Source organism: Pinus tabuliformis, chromosome 9 (genome assembly GCF_031772625.1).
Source record: "Pinus tabuliformis cultivar Carrire ecotype Pingquan chromosome 9, CPIR1, whole genome shotgun sequence".
In the NCBI taxonomy this organism is placed as follows: Eukaryota; Viridiplantae; Streptophyta; class Pinopsida; order Pinales; family Pinaceae; genus Pinus; species Pinus tabuliformis.
In genome coordinates this window covers 1,356,915,438-1,356,936,060 of record NC_142307.1, presented here as the reverse complement: position 1 = coordinate 1,356,936,060, position 20,623 = coordinate 1,356,915,438, and the positions used below count along the sequence as shown (strand labels likewise).

Below are 20,623 nucleotides of genomic sequence, written 5' to 3'. Positions count from 1 at the left end.
TTCTGTAGTATCCCGTATGTCCCAGCGTCGCGCGCAGCTGCTTGACGTTCCTAGGGGCCTCCAAGTTCACAATCACAGCAATCTTTGCAGGGTCCACCATCAAGCCTTGTTTACACACGACATGGCCCAGCGAGATCCCAAAAGCAACACAGAATATACATTTTTTCAAATTCAACGCTATCTAATACCGTCGACATGTATCCAGCATAAGACGCAGACTTGCGACATGGTGCTTCACCAAGCCAAACATAGTCCAATCATCGAAGTATGCTTCCAGAAAATTATGGATGAATTCTTTGAACGCTGCTATGACTACGTGGGAAAATATTGCAAGTGCGTTCTTCAATCCAAATAGCATAACAATGTACTGAAAGCACCCCCACTCTGTCGCAAAGGTGGTTTTGCTTCTATCCTATGGGGCAATATTAATTTGATTATAACCGGAAAACCCATCAATAAAGGACTAGGCCTCCTGCCCTCCGACATTGTCTAACACTTCATATGTAAACGGTGTCGGAAATGGATCATGTACACATGCATCATTAAGCTTCCGCAGATCTACGCAGATCCTTATTTCACCCTTTTGTTTCTTCTCTTGGACTACCATTGGTGTCACCCAATCAGACTCTTCAACAAGTTCTATAATGCCTGCCTCTTGGCGAACAATTTCCTTATACTTTGGATTAAGGCGATAAGGCCTTTGTTTGACAGGCTTCGCGTCCAACTTCAATGCGATCCTCATAACGCCCAATTCACCAAGTATGCCCTTTAAATATGAAAACTTAGTGGGGAAGAGATCCTGGTATTCACGAAGTAATTCAACAACTTTTTCTACTGTAGCATCATCCCGATAATCTCCAATCTTTGCGAACTTTGGTTTCTTCTCAGTGTCAATGTTTACTTGTCTTGTTTTCAAAGGTGCAGAGATGTTTGGGTTCTCTACTGGCGATCCTTCTACCTCGCAATGCCCTTTTGTTGCCGGGATATTGATATTTCTCAAGTCTTCTTCCACCTCTTCAGCGATCACATTATAGCCTTCCAATGCGTGGCGCAGCTAGGTACTCCAATCTAGTTGGTTCCATTCCATAGGTTCCTTCGGTGTCCTGAAGATAACCGCTTTAATTTCTTGAAGCGCTTCATCAATGCTTGCAAACTCGTCCTCGAAGCTAAAAGTCAATAAGAAACCTTCCTTCAATACATCCCACTCTGCAGTGTCGTGGTGGAGCTCTGTTTCGAGGTACCAGTTCATGGGGATTGTATCCAAGGTATGACAAAATATATGTACCCATTCTGGCTGTGGTTCTGTCCCCCACGCCTTAGTCCACTTTGCTAGTTGATTGCGTGGATCATCCTTCCCATTATACTTCTCAGTCATTCTTGTATTAGCATGCCCAAATCGTAACTTCATCATTCTCTTGTAATCTCACCATCCAGCAAAACTATCCTTATGCGTACCCCACCATCGTGCGGGCGTAGCGCGAAGCGCCAACTCCAAGACTTGAAAACGGTGGTCTTTAGGGACTTCGCGCTCAAATTCATCTAGAAACATATCTACTTCAGTCAAACCATCATAACAAGGTAACTTCTTTACCTTCGACGAAACGCCACACAGTGACTTCGTCATCATATTGCATCGCAATGTAGATACCTCATGTAAGTGATTTTGCCAATGCTCTAATTCTTCATCTGAGTCAGAAGTGCATGAACTCTCCCAGTCCCATGCGATCTGTCCATCCGCCATTGGATTGATCCAATCCTGATCTCGCAATGTTATCTTGTACATTTCATCCAGCTCATCGACACTTTCTATGTAATTGCGGACTGGTTCAGTATAATGCCCCCCTTCCGCAAGTTCCAGTGGTACTATAACCCTTAGCGACTTCCTTTCAAATGACATTGTCCTCTTCTTCAAATTAATGACCCCATTCCTATCAATAGTCGAGTTGGTTCCTTGGAGCGCGAGGTAGGGTTATTGTCATCAACAATTTCAATAACTTCAAAGTCTGCTAATGCACTCGCACCTTCAATATCAACCGTTACTCCATATAATCGTCCCATGGGGATGATTTTCTGTTGATTCACCATCCTGAGCTGAATTGGAGACCACTGCAGCACAGGTCTCCCCATCCTTTCCCATGTATATTTCGGTAGAACATTCGCATCGGACCCCAGATCCAAAATGACCTGGTCCATTTCATAATCGCCTATCTGCATTGTTAGCTGCATCTCACATCCTGTTCATGCCTTATGCTTACCGATCTTTCTAACCATGCGCTGCTTTGAAGGAGTCTTTTCCTTATTGGCGCACTTGTCTATTAAGTCCTGCAATCCTTCCACGACCTTTCTATCACGTAGTAACTTCATACAGTTCTCCAAAAATGTAGTGAGTACAGAAGGATCAACCTCTTGTGTCACACTAGTCTCTGGTGTCTTGTCCTGGCTTCCTGAGGTGGAGGCCTCAATGAAGCTCTTCTTTGCTTCCATGAATGTTTCCTTAGCGCGATTAAGATCAAAGGCGACTTCTTTCTCAGGAGCTTTGCGGACCCATCGTCTTCTTCAAGTTGCTTACCCTTATCTGCGTCAGTCGTCATACCGCTTCTTAGTACAATATTAATGCTCTGATCCTCCTCGCAGGGCTCAGCCCTCATCATTTGTAAATTTTGCATAGGCTATTAAGGCTGCGTTTTCTTCTCTTGCATTTTAGCTATTAGCACCGGACATTCTTCTATGGCATGGTCAAATTGTCTACAGTATTGACACGAAAGATGTGTAGGATTCAGGCAATCTCACACAAAGTGCCCCGGCTGTCCATAGTTGTAGTAGATAAGCTGACCACAACCTCTACCCATTCCTCCTCCTCCTCCTCCTCCTCCTCAACCTTGAAAACCACTGCGCGCTTCTCCTGCGCCTTGATTTGGAGGCCGAGTTTTTGCCTGCATGGGGTTCTTTCCATCATCAGCTCATAGCTTCGACAGTGGCGCTCATCATGGCCCACAGATTTACAGAAATTACAAAACAGTTGCTAGGGTGCCTGAACAAACTTTTGAAATAAGTGGCAGTTATTCGTCGCATGTTGCCCAGTGACTTGACAAATGGCCCACCATAGCGCAGCGCTCGTGCTTGGCCTGACCGGGGCTTCTGGCTTCAGGGGGGCTAGCCCTCCCCCTATAAGATAGTTCGTGTATACTGGACAATGATCTTTATCATGCCCGTGACCCTTGCACTTCAAGCACCAAACCTCTGTGCGCACTTTTGGCTTAGTCTCCTTTTCTTTCTTCAAACTCTGTAATTCTAGGTGTAGGCTCGCTAACTGCGAGTGGATCTATTGTACCCCTAGGTTCGTATCCTAAATAGGTGATGCGTGCAGCCTCATCGCGATCTCCAAGGCTTCTGCTTGTGTTGTTATCTTCTGTTGTGACAGAGCAATTCTTAAATGTGGCAAAAGCAATAAGATAACCCAGTCGCGATGCTGGCTATCTGAGATTTGCATGTTAGCCTATCTGATCTGGCACTTCAACCTCTGATCAAAGTCCCAAGGTGTCTCCTCGACTCTCATTAGGATCTCCTTAAATTCAATAACCGACTGCGCCTCAAATTTAGGCTTACTAAATTCTTTGTTCAAAGTTGTCTGAGTCTCTGCTAGCGATGCATGAGGATTGTTAGCACAATACTTAATGTACCAGGTTAGCGTGCAATCCTGCAAGGCGGTAACCAACTACGCCTTCTTTATATTATCATTGGTGATTTGTTGTGCTGTCTATACAGTGTTCGCAACAAACCAGAACTGCTCTAGATCTTCACTTCCTATGCCCTTGAAGATCGACATCTTCATTGCGTTCGCCATGTTGAATGGTGGTGGTGGAGGTGGAGGTGTGGGTGAAGGTGTATGTGGTGGAGGTGGAGGTGGAGGTGGAGTGGATGGATGATGTGTTCTAGGAATACCCTGAGTTATTAGCTGAACAATGCTTCATGGCGTAGTTTGTACCGCCCCTTCATTGTTACTTGAAGGAGGTCCAATCAATGGGCTATACTCTGGTCCTGATTCTTCATGATTTCTTAAGAATCTTCAACTTCGCGGAGCTCCGAACATCAAGGTAATGGCATTATCCGATTTTCACACAACAACATCTTAATCCAATTATTTAATGACCTAACGTACTTACCTCGCGGTCCTTTGAAGAATTTTCGTTCTGCTTTGCTATAGCTAATTAATGTGTCTACTGCAAATTCAATAACAAATCCTCCCAGAATTCGATCAAGCCAGTGATCGACAACCCGTGCGATCTTGTTATCGAATGTCTCTAGTCTTCGCACCAATTTTGGCATCCACACTATAGGACTGTCGAGCTTCCACCTTCCTTGACTATCTACCAATTTAGCTAACCACTCATATAATTCAATTGGAAAAGTGCTAAAGAAAATTTTGTGTACCTCTATATACAGATACCTATTCAACCAATCCTCCTTTGACAGGCGCAGATTCCTGTTTTCTTTAGCTGTAAATTCGTGAATCTTTCGATCTAAGATTCTAACCACTTTTCAATCTCTTTCTTAGTCGAATTCCAATGATGCGACATCAAACATCTCTTTAAGCAAATCTTGGTCCCGACAACGGAACCATTTGTTGGCTTAGGGGGTCCTGACCCAGGTTCAGAGTTAGTTGCGCCAACCAACAAAACCCTACACTGTTGGCCCTTTTAGCAACAACATGCGTAGCGCATGCTGCAGTCTCACTCGAAGTAGTATTGGGGGATGCAAGAACCAAGTTTCTGCATCCAGAGACTAGTGTGATGTCTTCTAGCGCCTTAGATCTGCCTCCGCGCAAATCGATAGACTTCTAGGGATCGTTATTGTATATAAGTTAAAGCTGCTCCAAGCCTTCGCAAAGGTCCACGATCAGTTCTTGCGGACCTTAAACAGTTGACTCACCTACTTTCACACATCAACAAGCAACCCTAGATTGGAGTTGGCGTAGATCTACCTAATTCGTCAGAGGACATAAGAGAAAAAGCTTCTAACTTCGCGGAAGTGGATAACCATTCATTTCATATATTATTAGGACAGATTCAGTGAATTCACGTGGCATTCATTCAATATTTCAGAGAACATATCATTAATTGACAACATGTAACATAAACAAATGCAATGGAAATACTCAGTAATTCTTCAAAACACTATCTTTATTGATCTTCAATTCACCGATTACAAACTCTTCTTACCCTGCGCGCACAACTGCAGGGGTCCGCGCACTCAGCTATGGACTCTACCCAGGCCTCCTACGCATTCAACTGCAAGAGCCTCCATTTCTCTACCTAAGAGCAGGAAGCAGAGCCCTCCTGCCTTAGCTCTTGCTCAAGACAACAAAACTCTTCAATGTACCCAAATCTCTATCCAAAGTTATCTCTAAGACTCACTAAGACTTAATTATTTATAGCTTTCCTAATACAATACCATGGCCCTCGGCTCATGGGTGAGTCTTCAAAACTGACAAAATTCTTTACAAAAAATGACTAGTTTATTCAATTCTACCCCCCTGGGGACCCCATCCCAACACCACCTATCATTTCCCAGGTATATCGATTGGCTACAATCTGGATGGTATAGTTGACCTAGCAGCTGAACACACACATTTGCTAGGGTAGTTTTGGCTAGTACCAACGGCCAACCATTTTGTGGGCGGACTCCTTGGGTTGTCTTGGTATGACAGTTGTGCATGGGATCACAGGATGATCATCATACTCTAACGGGAGTTTGTCAGAGGAGGTGGCACTGGTAGGCCACTGGAGAGTGCCTTGTATGGAGCTGGGGATTCTTCACATTTGTGTGGGGCATAGAGGACATGGAAGATGCAGAGCAGTGGTGACGTCATTATTGGTACCTAGGGAGATTCACTTCTTGGGTCTCTCGGGGAGGATTTGGAGGGGAGATCCACTCATTGGAGAGTATGGTGATATGACAGTGGGGGTGATGATACCAATCAAGTGCACGTCGACGCACATGGACACAACTTTAGGCCATCACATCTAGGGATGGGTAGGAGCATCTAGCGTAGCAGTGGTCTATGGATTGGCATGGAGACGCATGGGGGTGTGTCGTAGTATGTTGGACTGCATTGAGGAGTAGGAGTGCCTCACATTGCATTGAGTACATGTGGGGAGTGACAGGGGCAGTGACACATGTGGGACACAGGACGATACAGGATGGTATCGTCGTAGCCTAGGGTATCCAGCAGTGTACAGGGATAGGTTGCGGAATACAATGGCATGTCAAGTAGTGCGGTGCTGCTTGTTGGTATGTAGTGACACATGGTGTGGCACAGCAGGCTCTTGGAGCGTTGCCTCCAAGGAGACCTATGGGAGGGAGCATTAGGTGCACCATTGGATGCAACTCACCTAGGATCGATGAGGACATTGTTGAGCATCCGAGGACACTATGTTTAGTGGAGACAAGGCTTCGAGGGGGTTATCAGCATCTTCGAGGCATAGAGGGGGTCATCCACAGGACTACTCTTGAGTATTCCGGCAAACTCTTGATCATACCCTTTTGGGACATATCCACCCTTCATCCTCCAATGTTATCTGCAGTCGCAGAGTGTTTGTTTGTTGCCCCTTGACCAAGGTTACTTGGGAGCGGGAGCGACATTTTCAGATGCTCCTAGTTTGGGAGCGATTCCAGGAGTGTTATTTATATAATATATATATTTTTATATTTTTTATATTTTGATTCATATATGTCAACAAAAGCATGTAGAATGATGAATTAGATATAAAAAACATAAATTCAACCATATAACAACAATCATCTAGAAATTATGTCAAACTCCTCTAGCATGTCAAGTCAAGATTTTGTTTGAGTGATGCGTACATTTTTAGGAGGGTCATGATAGAGGAGTTTGACAACCAATGTCACTAACATCAAGGTACATAGAGGGATTGGTTCTCTTGATTAAATACGAGTTCCATACCCTATACATGACAAAATCCAATGGAAACATTGCAATCCCCCAAATCCTGAAAAATTGATAAGTTTGCTAGATTTTGAAGGAAATCTAAAATTCTACTTTCTCCATATGAAATCCAATGAGCTCAGAACCACTCTCAAACATCCTAAGTCATTTCATGGTAATGCTATAAATTTAAGTAAAATGATGAAAATAAAGATTAAGGAGAATGTCAAACATTACCATGAATCGCATATCAATACTAGGGCTATAGGCTTGATCATTAGGCTGACCCACTAAAAACTTATTTGTTTCTTTGAAAAAGGAATATTACTGCAAAATGTCTTTTGCAAAAAATACTAAACGCTCCCAAAAAACCAGGGAGCGGTTTTTTTTTTTGGTCGAGAGCATGCTCCCGACTAGCTCTTGAGTCGCTCCTGGCCGGAGCACGAATTGGGAGTGGTGGCATGGGGGGGAGGGCGGCGGAGCGGGGCCTCCCCTGCAACCCTGCAACCTTGACACTCTCCATTCAGGAAACAGGGCATGGGAGGCTCACCCTAGGCAGTTGGATGAGACACCTCGTGTCATGGGCCGGGAGGAGACTCTCCCGTTGACACTTGGTAGGTGCATGAGTTGTCGAATACAGGCTTGGGGATGGTGTGGTTGATTTTCAAGGTAGCATATGTTCCATCCCTAGGTTCACACTTGGGGAGGCGACCGAGAGGGAGTTGCATGTTGCATTTTCAGCTAGACAGCTCGAGGTGTTGGGTGAGCATGAGGTGCAAGGGATGGTAGTCGTTGTTGGCAAGATGATGCCTAGGCGTCCGACAGTACCCGAGCACATCATTAGAAGCTGGAATAATAGATCTTGCTTTGTGATTTGGTAGACGCAGAGAAGTTGGTTTTTCGCGACACGGGTTCTTGATGCTTGGTGTCTACCTATTGGATACCTACAGGAGACAAAGACGGGGCACAGAGGGGTCCCAACAACTAATAGCATATCACAGCAGCAGGCAGAGAGGATTGGGGGTTGTGGACCTCTAGTATGGTTATGGGATCCAGTCGATTGGGGGGATACTCCACTCCTTAGTGAGCCTGGTCAAGATAACAGGTAAATTGATTCATTCACAGGCAGACACATGGGGAGTCACCAAAGCCCTCACCATAGGGCGAGGCAGATTGTTGCTCAGGATTGGGGCCAGCCATGGAGTGATAGGCGCTGGCACTATTGAGGTGCTTTGGCAAGTTGGGCCTAACCTCGATCATCGCATAGATTGTGGCCGAGAGTTATGCGAGAGGAGGCTCTGGTACGAGCATGCTAGACAATTAGTGATGACCAGGGTGTCGTGGGGTCAACAAGATAGTTTCTTGCTACGCTGGGCATGGGGCCCTAGCATCACAGTACTTAGCAGTTCAGCTACCCGTAAGGGTGGGTTGGTCTCTACAGAAGAGGGTCATCCAGATTTTCTGCTGAGTTTCAGTGATTCATTGATGGCGTGGGAAACTTCATCAGCATGGCAAGATGGCCAGTAAAAGGGTTGCAAGAGGAGCTCATGCAGGAGAGTCTTCATTCGCATAGCGATTGAGTTGTATCTTCAGGGGCCCACAATCAAAGTGCATGGGGTGGACTATTCGGTAGGGCAGCTTCATGAGGATTTGGACAGAGTTTTACATTGTCAAGATGCTCTTCTTATTGGTGGTAGACAGAGGGGTTCTAACGCCCATATCTAGCAAGATAGTGAGTGGAGCAAGGGGTGCTTCACGTTGATCAAGTTGGCTTGGAATCCTGGTATCGAGGGACTCCTTCACTATAGGATAGTACAATGGTCAGGGATGATCCAATGGCACATTTGGGACCCTGGTGAAGTTTGTAGTGACAGTGGGGATCCATAGTCAGAGAGGGCAATTGTTCAGCCATTGCTTGAGGACAAGCAATTTTCTAGTGCATTGGAGGAACTTGTCACATGAGGATGCCACTTGGGTGGGTGAACATATACGTGAGCATCCAACGTTGAAGTTGCTTGGGGACAAGCTACATTTGGGAGGGGAGGACTGTAATGTCCCTTCCTAAATTAAATTGTTACAAGTTTATCTATTCTACAATTTTGACAATTTTGGAGGCCATGGGACCCATGTGATTTTTGGAAAAGACTTAGGAAGGAAAAAGGGACCGAAATGTTTTGTTGGCATAGCGTGGGGACCACCCACAAGAGAAAATATGCACCACCTTAGAGGGAAGTTCGAATGGCTGAGGGAAAGTTGAATTGGTAGTTGGAGAGAGCCCACATGGGAAAAGAAGCCCACGAATTATAAATAGAGGAGGCTCAGCCTCATTTTGCATCTTTTGCCTATTGAACTCAATCTTAGTTGCTCGAGCTGTTTAGTTGAGTCACTTGTTGTTTAGCAATGAGCTCTCCAAGCAGAGAACTCACCCTCTCTTCGGTGGACTACGAGTGCCACCCTAGTGAGGTTCCATTCTACCATTCCGAAGGAGTGTTGGAGCATATTTAGGGCATTAATCTCAGTTGTCACTCAGCCAGTGCGTACTTCAGGAGGATGCAGTAGAGGAACACGCAGGATCTTTTTCAGGGGTCTTCCGAGGTGCAATTGCTAGAGGAATTTTTGGTGAAGGAAGTACAGGGAGACACTAGTCCTTTGGGGGATTTTGGGAGCAGGAGCTTGCTGTTTGAGAGCAGTGTGAGTTGCAGCATCCAGGGCCAGTGCAAAAGCTTCTCTCTGGGCACACGTGGGAATTTGGGGGTCAGTTCATGGAGTGAGTATTTGTTGGGAGAGAGAAGAGGTAATTGGGTGAAAATTATCTCAGCTATTTGGGAGTGTTTTGGAGGGCTCTTTCGGGAGTTACAGGTAGGCCGTACCTTTCAGCAGTTGAAGGAGGACGTGACTCTTGGGAGGCCGAATTTCCTGGGTCAAAACCAGGCCAAACACTTTCTAGGTTTTTCTGGGTTTATTAAGGAGAGGCCAAGATTAATTTGGCAGAATTTTCTGGGCAGATTTGAGGGGTCAAACAGGGGTCCCAATTCAGCGAGTAGCTAGAGGAGTTAAGGGAATTTGGGCTGAAATTTCGAGGTCAACATTTGGTCAATTACTTCGTGGGTTGTTTTGGGTATTTGGTGGAGAGCCTGGGGTTAATATCCCGAAATTTTTTTGAGCACCGAAGGTGGTGTTTCCAGCAGTGTCTTTGCAGCAGAGAACACAATTTCACAAGGGCAACGCAAGGCATCATTGCAACAACGATTTCTGCCATCGGGGCTTGACATATTATCACCTGGACTTGATCACGCTTGCCATTGAGGCAAGTCCAGGTGCGCCTCTTGGACATTATTGTACTTTGCTCCCAGATTATAATAAAATGGCCTAGCTAATGGTTATTTCTAGACTTTCTATGGGTGTGCACCTAAGTTGCAGGAAATGTTGGAGAAGGGTCCGTTTTCGACCAGAAACGAGGAAACTCGTACTGTATGGCCTGGAAACTCGTTTCTGACCCGTACTGGCCCATTTCTCGAGGAGGAAACGTGGCCAGTACTGTTGGAAACGCGTTTCCAAGCCATACGGTGGAGTTTCCTCTTCTAACTTGACTTTTTCTTGTATTTTTTTTAATTTTTTCGCTACTAATTTTTAATTGGGCGACTAAAATGTCTTCTGGATGCTTTTAGATGCCTCTCAAGTTATAAAAAAGAGGATTTTTTGAGTGGGGCAGCCTAATGTTCAAGCCTATGGCCCTAGTGTTGATATGCAATTCATGGTAATGTTAAATTCTTAAAGTAAAATTGACATTCTCCTTTATTTTTCAAAAGTGACATTCTCCTTTATTTTTCATTTTCATCCTTTTACTTAAATTTTTAACATTACCATGAAATGACTCGGGATGTTTGAGAGTGTTTTTGCCCTCATTGGATTTCATATGGAAAAAGTAGAATTTTAGATCTCACTCAAAATCCAGTAGACTTATCTATTTTTCAGGATTTCAGGATTGGCGGGATTGCAATGTTTCCATTGGATTTTGTCATGTACTAGGGTATGGAACTTGTATTTAATCAAGAGAACCAAGTGCTCTATGCGGGGGAGACTCCCAATAATCAAGAGCACGTAGGTAACTAGGGTATGGAACTTGTATTTAATCAAGAGCACTAAGGTCGTTCGACTATGTAGGAGGAGACTCCCAATCAAGCATGAGACAAGAAATTAGAAATTTCTCGTGGCTGATTTTGGATATTGCTATTTTCATTATGTGATCATTCATGAGTAAATGTGATGTGAATTTAGAGACTTATAGTTTATGCATTGACAATTGACAATTTAATCATAATGTGATAAACTAGAATGTATCATATATGCTTTATGATTGCACATATTTCTTAAATGTCCTAATATATATATATATATATATTGCGTTTCCCCGTTTCCAAAATTTGGAGGGGTCACGTTTCGTACTGATGCCCATTTCGGAAACTCGTACCCGTTTCCCCATTTCGTGCAACTTAGGTGTGCACTGAATGTTTCAATTTTATGGTGTTGTTTTTATTGTTTGCTTTGCATATCGATACGAACCCTGATTGTAAATTTATCTTTATTTAATACCAGAACATGAAAATCTAAATACTGAATTTGAAAGATTAATTTAATGAATACCAACTTGTCTGCTCTGCGGTAAATTTGTCTGCTCTGCTACAAATTTGTCTACTCTGTTGTAATTCTTGTCCAACTATGTTACTAAAACAGCCAAAACCTCCGTGCCGAAGTGAATACAACCTTGATATTCAGTCTCAGAAAGCTTTCCTATTGAAGCAATCTGATTCCCCCGTGCCCAAAAACTTCAGTATAATCAAGACTCAAGTTCCCTTCATAGTTGTACTATAGTATCCAAAAATTGTTCTCAACTCTGCTGTTTTTCCCCCTTAAAATGGTTTTTCCCTTCTCCTTTTATTTCCTCATCCACTGCCTTCTTCTCATCTCCGTGTCAATATTTTGGTTACGTGTAACTTTTATGAAATCAAATCTCATTTGATTTCGTTGATTTTTATTTGGATACGTAGTTTGATTTAATAAAGTTTTTTTTTTTTAATGAATTAATTAAATTTATAAAATTTATAATTTTAATTAATTTGTATTATTATTTTATTAATTTTAAATTGTAAATTTTAATCTGTACTTCTAAAATTAACATTTTCTACTAGTTTTAAGGACTTATGATATATATGATACTCTGGTGAGGTATTAATTTATTACCTAATTTATATCTCCTTTTGTAGTAACTAATTTACATATAGTGCGATACATGCGGGTCCATGCATACTTAGCTACCATATGGAGGTCTCATATGTATGTTAATACTTGTATTTTATTTATAGGCGGGTCATTACAATATCACTATTTTTCCTAGTTTGGGACATTACAATGAAGAAGCTCGAAACAAGCTTAGAAAAAAGAAGCTTTGTTTCAGTTGTAAAGAGCCATGGGAACCTGGTCACCAATGTTTGGGAAAGGGAAAGATTCACTACAATGTAGTATTGCTCAATAGCGACAATGAAAGTGATACAGCATAGACACCAAGCAAGGATCCTAGTAGTTTTGAAGAAGCACCATCCCTAAAAGAGGCTAAGAATCCTCATCCAAGAATTGAAGGAGGTATTGTTGCCACTCTGGTCAGTTCAGGGCTGGCCTGCTACTTGTTACAATGAGGGCTGGTAAGGTATGGTCTAGGCAGGGCTTGTAACAGTCTTATCCTGTGAGGGTTGGGCTTCTACCGGGTCCAGTGAGGTTAGTCAAGACCAGACCGGGTTTCATCAGCACATTACTTGCCTTGGTTACCTTCCCTTGAGGATTGATCTTTTATCGCTTGCCCCATGAGGAAGGAAGGAGCGGCTTAGATCACAACAATGCCCTAAATATCATGTCTTCAAAATCAAGGGTGCTATACGAGGGCAACAAATCATAGCATTAATCGTTGGAGGAGTAACATACAACTTCATTGATGCAGCCATAGTGGCAAGGAGAGGGGTCCCTACCCAAGACTTTGAAGGCCCCAAAGTGAAGATCATTGATGGGTATCATATGACATGCACTCAAGTAGTTCCATGTTTGAGCATCACACTAGGTAAGTATACACTTATTGATGATTTTTATGCTAAGTTGCATGAAACGCCGAAACATTTCGGAGTTTCCGAAACGGGTACTTTTAGAAACATCACCTCCAAAAAATGGAAATGTTGGCAGAAACGTTGGCTGAAATGCCATATATATTTATATATATATAAATAATTTTATAAATAAGTTAATAATGCATTATATTGCAAGAAAAAAGGGAATAAGATCTATAGATGACAATTTAGAAGGAAAGCCAAGTCTATATTAACTCCCATAGATGATTACATAATGGTCGAGTTTCGATCAAGTTTCCGCTGAGTTTCAGAGTTTTGGGTACAGTACATGTTGAAATGTCAGGTTCCTAGAAGTTTTGTGCAATAGTTTTTGTGTGATGGAATTGGCAGATACTAATGTGTTGTTGGGAGTACAATGGTTTTACTCGCTAGGGATATTCGTAATGAACTACCAAGCGATGGAAATTGAATTGTGAAACCAAAATGGAAGCAAGGTAGTACTAAGAGGCATGACCAATGGTGGCCCCCAAGTTGTAACAGACAAGCAAATGGAGGTCATACCCAAGCAAGGTGAAGTCACATGCATGGCGGCCTGTAGAAATACAAGTCCCAGATCATCAAGTAACAACTTACAACCGTATGAGCTGGGGTGCAAAGAGAATGTTGAACATGACACATGCACATTCTTAAGGGATTGGAGAGCACACCTCTTAGTGGAATACTCCAAAAATAAGTTTGCCTGCAAATTGTTGGACGGACTCATCCATGATGACAGGTACAAGCTAAAAGATGAGATCATTTTCTATGAAGATCAGCTATATTTTGTCCCTGGATCTGCACTCAAGGAAAAGCTCATTAGAGCTTCACATGACAAACCAGTTGAAGGCACATTGGAGTTTCACCATCAAATCAGAAATCACACAAATATGGAATAGGAAGCGAGAAAAACCACGTCAAAGACGAATGGCAAGGACCTCAAAGGAAATCTAATCGCAGCAGCAAACTCTCCTGAAGTTGAGGGCAGTTTTATAAACAGAGGAAACACAACAAGGCATACTGACTGTAAGAAGCACCATCAAAAGCATGAAAACAAGTATGTGGCAATGGAAATAAACAAGGAAAATGTTGAGTTTGTGAAAATTTCACAACTGAAATCCTATTGCAGCAGCTGGTATTATTTCTTCTCACTGATAAATTAATTATTCAGTTTATTGCTACAACAACATCGAAATAAACACACTGCAACCTTCACAAATAAAAATTGCGGAAATAAAATAGCACTCGAACTGAGAAATGCTAGCACACACACGTAAATATTAACACCATTGTTTTTGGAAAAAAGTCCCCGGAAAAACCCAATGCAGGGAAACTGGTGCAGCAGATGAGGGTTTTATTTTATTATGCAACAGTGAAATATGAGTACAATCTATGGATGCCCAACTAGCAATCCAATCAGCAAGTATCTGATAGAAATAATTAGAGAGAAAAAGTCTCTCACCCCACAAGCAATCCTGACACTGGCTTCTACGGAAAACTGGTCGACCAAACCCCAGCATAAGCCCTTTTATGTTGTGTCTCACACGTGTGGCTTGAATTTGCGTTCGAGCAAATCGTCTAGCTTTCCTTTGCTGCTGTAAGTGACTCTCCAACGCCTCTCTAAGACTTTCTTGGCCTCTGAAAACTTAATCGACCTCCTCCTCATCTAAATCGAACTACTCTACTTCAGCTACTGTGGAGTCCCTGCGTTGCTTCGGCGTGGATCACTTATGTCACTTGTTGTTGTCTCTCCGTATCTGGAAAACCTCCTCTGGATCACTATCTCTGCTCCTCACTAACCTTGCTTCGATCTCTGGCTCCCCGACAACTGTTGTTTCTCTTTGGAAATCGATCTGCCAAGAAAATCGAACTACAAAAGTGTCTTCTCAAGTGCCCATCGTCTTCTTGTTATAGTCCACTGTTGGAGCACCAATGGCCAAGATTAAATCTTAATCAATGGCTAGGATCATTTTGAAGTCGATTCGTGTGAGTTTCTAGATGATTCTCACCTTATCTCAATTAACATTTGATTAATTAACCATATTCCCTACGTTTAGACTTGGAAATATTTTAGAAACGATTATTAATCTTATTGAGACACTTCTAAGTGGAATTTCCAGAAACAATTTTTGGGTTTTGGAGATCTCATGTATTCTACCCTCTCCACCAAATTCCGTGGCTAAAACACATCCGATGCTAGAAATATTAACAAAGTTCTCCCTGCACAAATATTCTGCATCATATAAGAGCCACTGTTTACAGGATTGGGATACAAAGGCCACTGATTCTCCAAGAGGATCTCATGTCCCTACATTATATGCCAAACTATGTCATAAAAGTGATGTTGTAGTTCGATGTGTTGCAAATTATTTTTGGATAACAAATGCTATGAAAAAAAAAAGGTCAGGTCAATAAGAATGGGAGGTTTTTCATCTCTTAAAACAAAAAGGGAAATAGGCCACCTACAAGGGATGTGAAGATAGCAGTCAAACAAAGGAAGCATGGGGAAATTACTGCGATATTTTTATCTCCAGCAAAGGGATCAATTTTATGCCACTTATTATTAATACCATGGAAGATTATTGCTACACTAGGAGAAACTACATCAGGAGCAATATACAGCTGTTTTTTTTCCACCTATAATCTAGTAAGAGGGAACAGCTACTATCACATGATGATATTTTCCACCAGGATTATGATCATCAGACTGCAAGAGGAAAAAGGGGGTGTTGATATGCTCGGTATGACAGCTCTGAGGCACCAAGATAAGCCATTGCATGAAGGCAAGCAATGTCAGGGAAGGAGGACTATAATGTCCCCAATGGATTAATTGTCCATGGGAGGATAGAATAGCCTATCCAACCCCATAAGTTTGTAGTTTTGATAAAGGGGGAAAACCCAAATTATCCAATGTTTGGGGCAATATTGGGTAGATTTTGGGTCCGCTGGGACGAAAAGCCCAAATTTGGGGGTTGCACTTGCAACCCCTCGCATTAGATGAAACCCCATGGAGAAATCTATAAATAAAAGAGAGTTGGAGTCATTTAGGATCATCAATTTGGATTTGATATATCTGTTTTCTTGAGCTGAGGCTCTGAGGGTTTAAGGCCCCTTCTCGTTGATTAGCTTCAGTGGAGGTGATCCCACGCTACCTAATCTTTTGTCTAGTTTCGATGGAGATGATCCCCGCTACCTAGACACTCTTTTCGTTGTTCTGTCAATAGTCATTGGAGCATATCTGTTTCGCACATTGAGACAGAGGCCACATATTCTGAGCTGCAGACAACGGGGCCTACTGTGAATACCTTATTCGACTAGAAAATTAAAAAGGACAGTCCAGGTTCCGTGTAGGAAAACAGGGTAAATTAGCTGTTACAGAACTTAGTTAAATTGAATCTATAATGGATCTGGTTCATCTACACTGGCAACAGTATTATTGGCTGTGTACAGCCTTGGTTTATTGGACAGTTAATCCAACTATTGTGGATTTGAGGAACCTCACCCTGCTGTTGATTAGATCATTTGTGCATGTCTACTGTGATTGATTTGTATATTATATGAAGAAATATCTGCTGTTGTGTAAATGAATAAATTCCTGTTGCTCTTCTACTGGAAACCCTAGTCTGAATAAGAAGCCCTAGGACGAAAAATTACCCTAGGATATTACAACTGAACATGCTAAAGAATTTCTCCTCATGAGGAATTGAACCAGAAACCTTCGTGGTTACAGGGAAAATAATACAAGACCTGTGGTGTTGGTAGAAGGAATGCATAGAACCTTCAATCTCTATGATCATGGATCTGTAGAGTTGCAGAAAATTCCCATGGTCAAGCACCTATAGCGCCTTTAAAGGGAAAATTGAATACAAGCTGGATCAAATGCCAAATAGCGGCATTGCAGGCCTGGAAGAAAAGTGGAAGATTGGACGAATTGACATACAATCGCAGACTAGTAAAGTGTATTAATTTGGTAAGAGTTAAATTGCTGGTGACCCTGGCATTCCTTGCATTTTTTTTCCCTTTTCTTCAATTGTTCGAATGCCAGAGAGTATGTGTAGATCGTGGTGTTTTTGACCGAACTTATCTCAAGACATAACTGAAATATAAGAAAAATATAATTATTCTGCATCATTAAATCTGTAAAAGCTGAGTATCCCAGCTCTGAATGCATTTCAAGTAATAAAAAATAGTGGTGTCACCAAGAATTCAATGAAAAAGGCAAAAACATAAAGAACAAAACAGGATATATATACTAGCATGGAGGATTCAATAACAAAAAAAAATGGTCTAATATGATATTCAAAAATTAAAAACATGTCAGTTTTCAGAGTTTGTCAGTAAAACTATAACTCGAAATATAAAATAAACGTGTTGTTAGTTGTTATTCAAGTTTCTTTATGATTATTATTAACGATATGGTAATTTGAATCTTTTGAATGCATTTTTCTTTCCATTTTCAAGCATCTTTAATTTATGTGCATAAAATGTTTTTGCAAATCCTTTTAGTGATAAAAATAATTTTCTGTATGGCGGTCTAGGGGATGTTATCTTGTTAAGTCCGGGGTGTGCCAGTTTCGATGAATTTGACAATTTTGAGCATAGAGGAAGAGTCTTTCAGGAATTGGCAAAATTGTCTTTATGAAGTTGGCAAATACTTCTCGGACATGAAAATCTTCAATTTTACGTTCTGGTCGAGCTTCTCCCATTTATAATTGTAAATGTCACTGCATAATTTAGGATGGAGTGGAATCCTTTCTATCACAATTTTTATTTAATTTAATAAGATTGAGTGGAATTCTTTCTATTACCATTTTTATTTAATTTAATATTAATTATTAAAATATTTTATTTTAAATCCAATTGCTAAATTATTATTTTTAGCAATATAGAAAGTTTTAAAAATAAAACATTTATTTCCGATCTTCTTTCAAACTCACTTCTTTTTAATGATTTTGATATAATATTTCATGTGTAAGTGTATCTATTTCTAATAGATATGATCTTTAAAAATTTTATATTTTATAAATTTAATATTTTTATTTAATTTAATATTAATTATTGAAATATTTTATTTTAAATTCAAGTTGTAAATTATTATTTTTAGCAATATAGAAAGTTTTAAAAATCAAATACTTATTTCCCATCTTCTTTCACACACTTCTTTTTAATGATTTTGATATTATATTTCATGTGTAAGTATATGTATTTCTAAAGATATGATCTTTAAAATATATATATATATATATATATTTTATGAATATGTACATAGGTATTTATGATAATTTTTGTTATCTTGGAAGGAAAGGTATATATGTTATAAAAAAAAAAAATTATTCTAAAATGTATAGATATTAGGTGTATTTAGTTGAATAATAAATATTTCTTAAAATTATAAATTTGGAAAAAAAATATTATTTTAAATTTTCCATCTACTAAAAGTATATAGTAATGGATTTAATGTTTGATGACACATGTTGCATTTGCAACATTTTCACTACCAAGCTAAAACCCAATTTGTTAAAAAAATATGACTATCTTAACTAAATCCAAAAAACATTATATTGATTTTTTAACTCGAAGTTTACGTTGTCATATTTTGTTTTGATCATTTTTTATTGACTTTAACATGTAGTCATGGAAGTTATATTATTAAGAAATTGTGTTTATGGCTTTATGTAATGGGTGCAATCGACATCACTAAGTTGTAATGATGATGTCGCTAGGAAGTATTAGTTAAAAATTCCTAATTACTTAGGGAGTGACCATAAAGGTTTGCACAATGTCATTATGAAGATATTGGTATAAAGCATTTGTTAAAACTAATTACTTGGGCGGTGGAACTGAAGGTTTCCACTACATCAGTATGAAGATCACTAGAAAGCTTTAGTTATAAAACCCTAATTACTTGTGTGATTGTTAATACTCTTATCGTTGTGTACATAGATCTATATGTAGTATAAAAGCATCACATATTGAATTGATTTGCAATCATAAATAGAGGCATCCTTACTATTTTTTGTGTCACATCCATCTTTGTTGATCAAATGCACAAATTGACTACAAGTTGGAAAAAGAGCTCCCTAATAATCCCTACCTTTGAATGTGTTTTATTTTCTTTTTCGTATTTTTAATTCATGCATATATTAGTTATTGATGAACACTTGTTGTCATTCCATACTAAAAACTTTGGGTGGATTTTATAAAAACATTGATGTTATTGTATTGTGACAAAATACATATAAAACCTTGTTGGCAATAAATCGTGTATCAAACATCCCCAAGTTGTTGCTTGGACAATGTTGATATGAAAGGTTATTTATACATGAGAAATGCATATATGTTTCATTATAATGAATAGGTATTATTTTTATTAATGAGACTGCATATTAACTAGGGCTTGCTTTGGAAATACTTCAACCTTGAAGCATTAAACAATAAAATTCATCTAGAGATTAATCTTCAATGAGGTGGAAATACATAGCCATTTTTCTTGGCACATATTTCATAAATTCATGATAATCTACATACCACTCAACTCAAGTATGGCATCAATATCCATTAATGGAATATATATGATCTTTTGTGCATCTGCAATACATTATTGTTTTCATTATAGGTTTGTAAATTTTTTCATAAGATTCTCATATTTGTATTATGTGAACAAAGGTTTTGGTGTTTATTATGAATGTGTTACATTATTGTTAATCGATAAATTTATTTTGCAAATTTCAAAAATTTGTGCATGAGAAAATCAAAATATACATCCATTAGTTCCTTTGAAGCTAAGAACTTGTCTACAAAACCTTCCAACACTAATCTGAGATGATCCAAAAGGAGAAGGAAACTATTCTTAGATAGATACACCCTGATTGATCAATCATACAAAAAAGACATTTTAGATTACAACATAGGCATGTTGCCAATACATCCAACAAATTCGATCTCAAGCCTAAACCCATAAGAAGAAGCAAGGATTAGTAAAGGTTCTTTTGAACTTCTACTAGGGCCACCTTGCCTTGGAACTTAGAGCATACCATGATCCCTTTGACTATATCAATAACCTCTCTTTATAGTAAGTTTGGTTCTTCGTGGAAGCTCCTATATATGTGGTTGATAGAAACCAAAACAAATAAATCTTGTATCTCCTTGTTTTTCATTCCATGGAATCAAAATAAGGTTATCCAAGTATGTTTTTCCATGAAACCATTGTGCCACAACCTTTGAGCCTACTACCACTTGAATATGTTGAATGCCCAATTCTTTTACAAAGAAGAAGAGTCCAAAGTGCTAACAATTTGGCCCAATCATTTTTCCTAGACCCCGTACTGAATTTTAGCTTGTACAAATGATTTTGAGAAAGAAACAAAACCATTCTTGCATCACAATGCGTTGGAGATTCTTGGTTGACACCATCAAAATAGCTCCAAGCAACAAATTGATAAAAAAACCAAACTAAATTGGATGTAATCACCTTAGTAGGTGGATCTTTCTTAACCTACTTAAAGGCCACCATGATCTTGTGAGCTGC

The 20,623-nt window shown here is 40.1% G+C and overlaps 1 protein-coding gene across 4 annotated transcripts in view; it reads left to right on the top strand.

The window, feature by feature from the left end:
* LOC149153543 (uncharacterized) overlaps window positions 1–17,950 on the top strand; it is a 387,251-nt gene extending 369,301 nt beyond the window's left edge. For 3 of the 4 annotated variants that reach the window (XM_089440848.1, XM_089440849.1, XM_089440847.1), the window contains one exon: window positions 17,634–17,950. In XM_089440848.1, coding sequence (XP_089296974.1) covers window positions 17,634–17,737 — 104 coding nt within the window. In that variant the 3' untranslated portion in view covers window positions 17,738–17,950. Of the gene's footprint in view, window positions 1–16,825; window positions 17,066–17,633 lie in introns of all 4 variants that reach the window. The other variant, XR_016262915.1, reaches the window with a different exon arrangement.
* The last annotated feature ends 2,673 nt before the right edge of the window (window positions 17,951–20,623 follow it).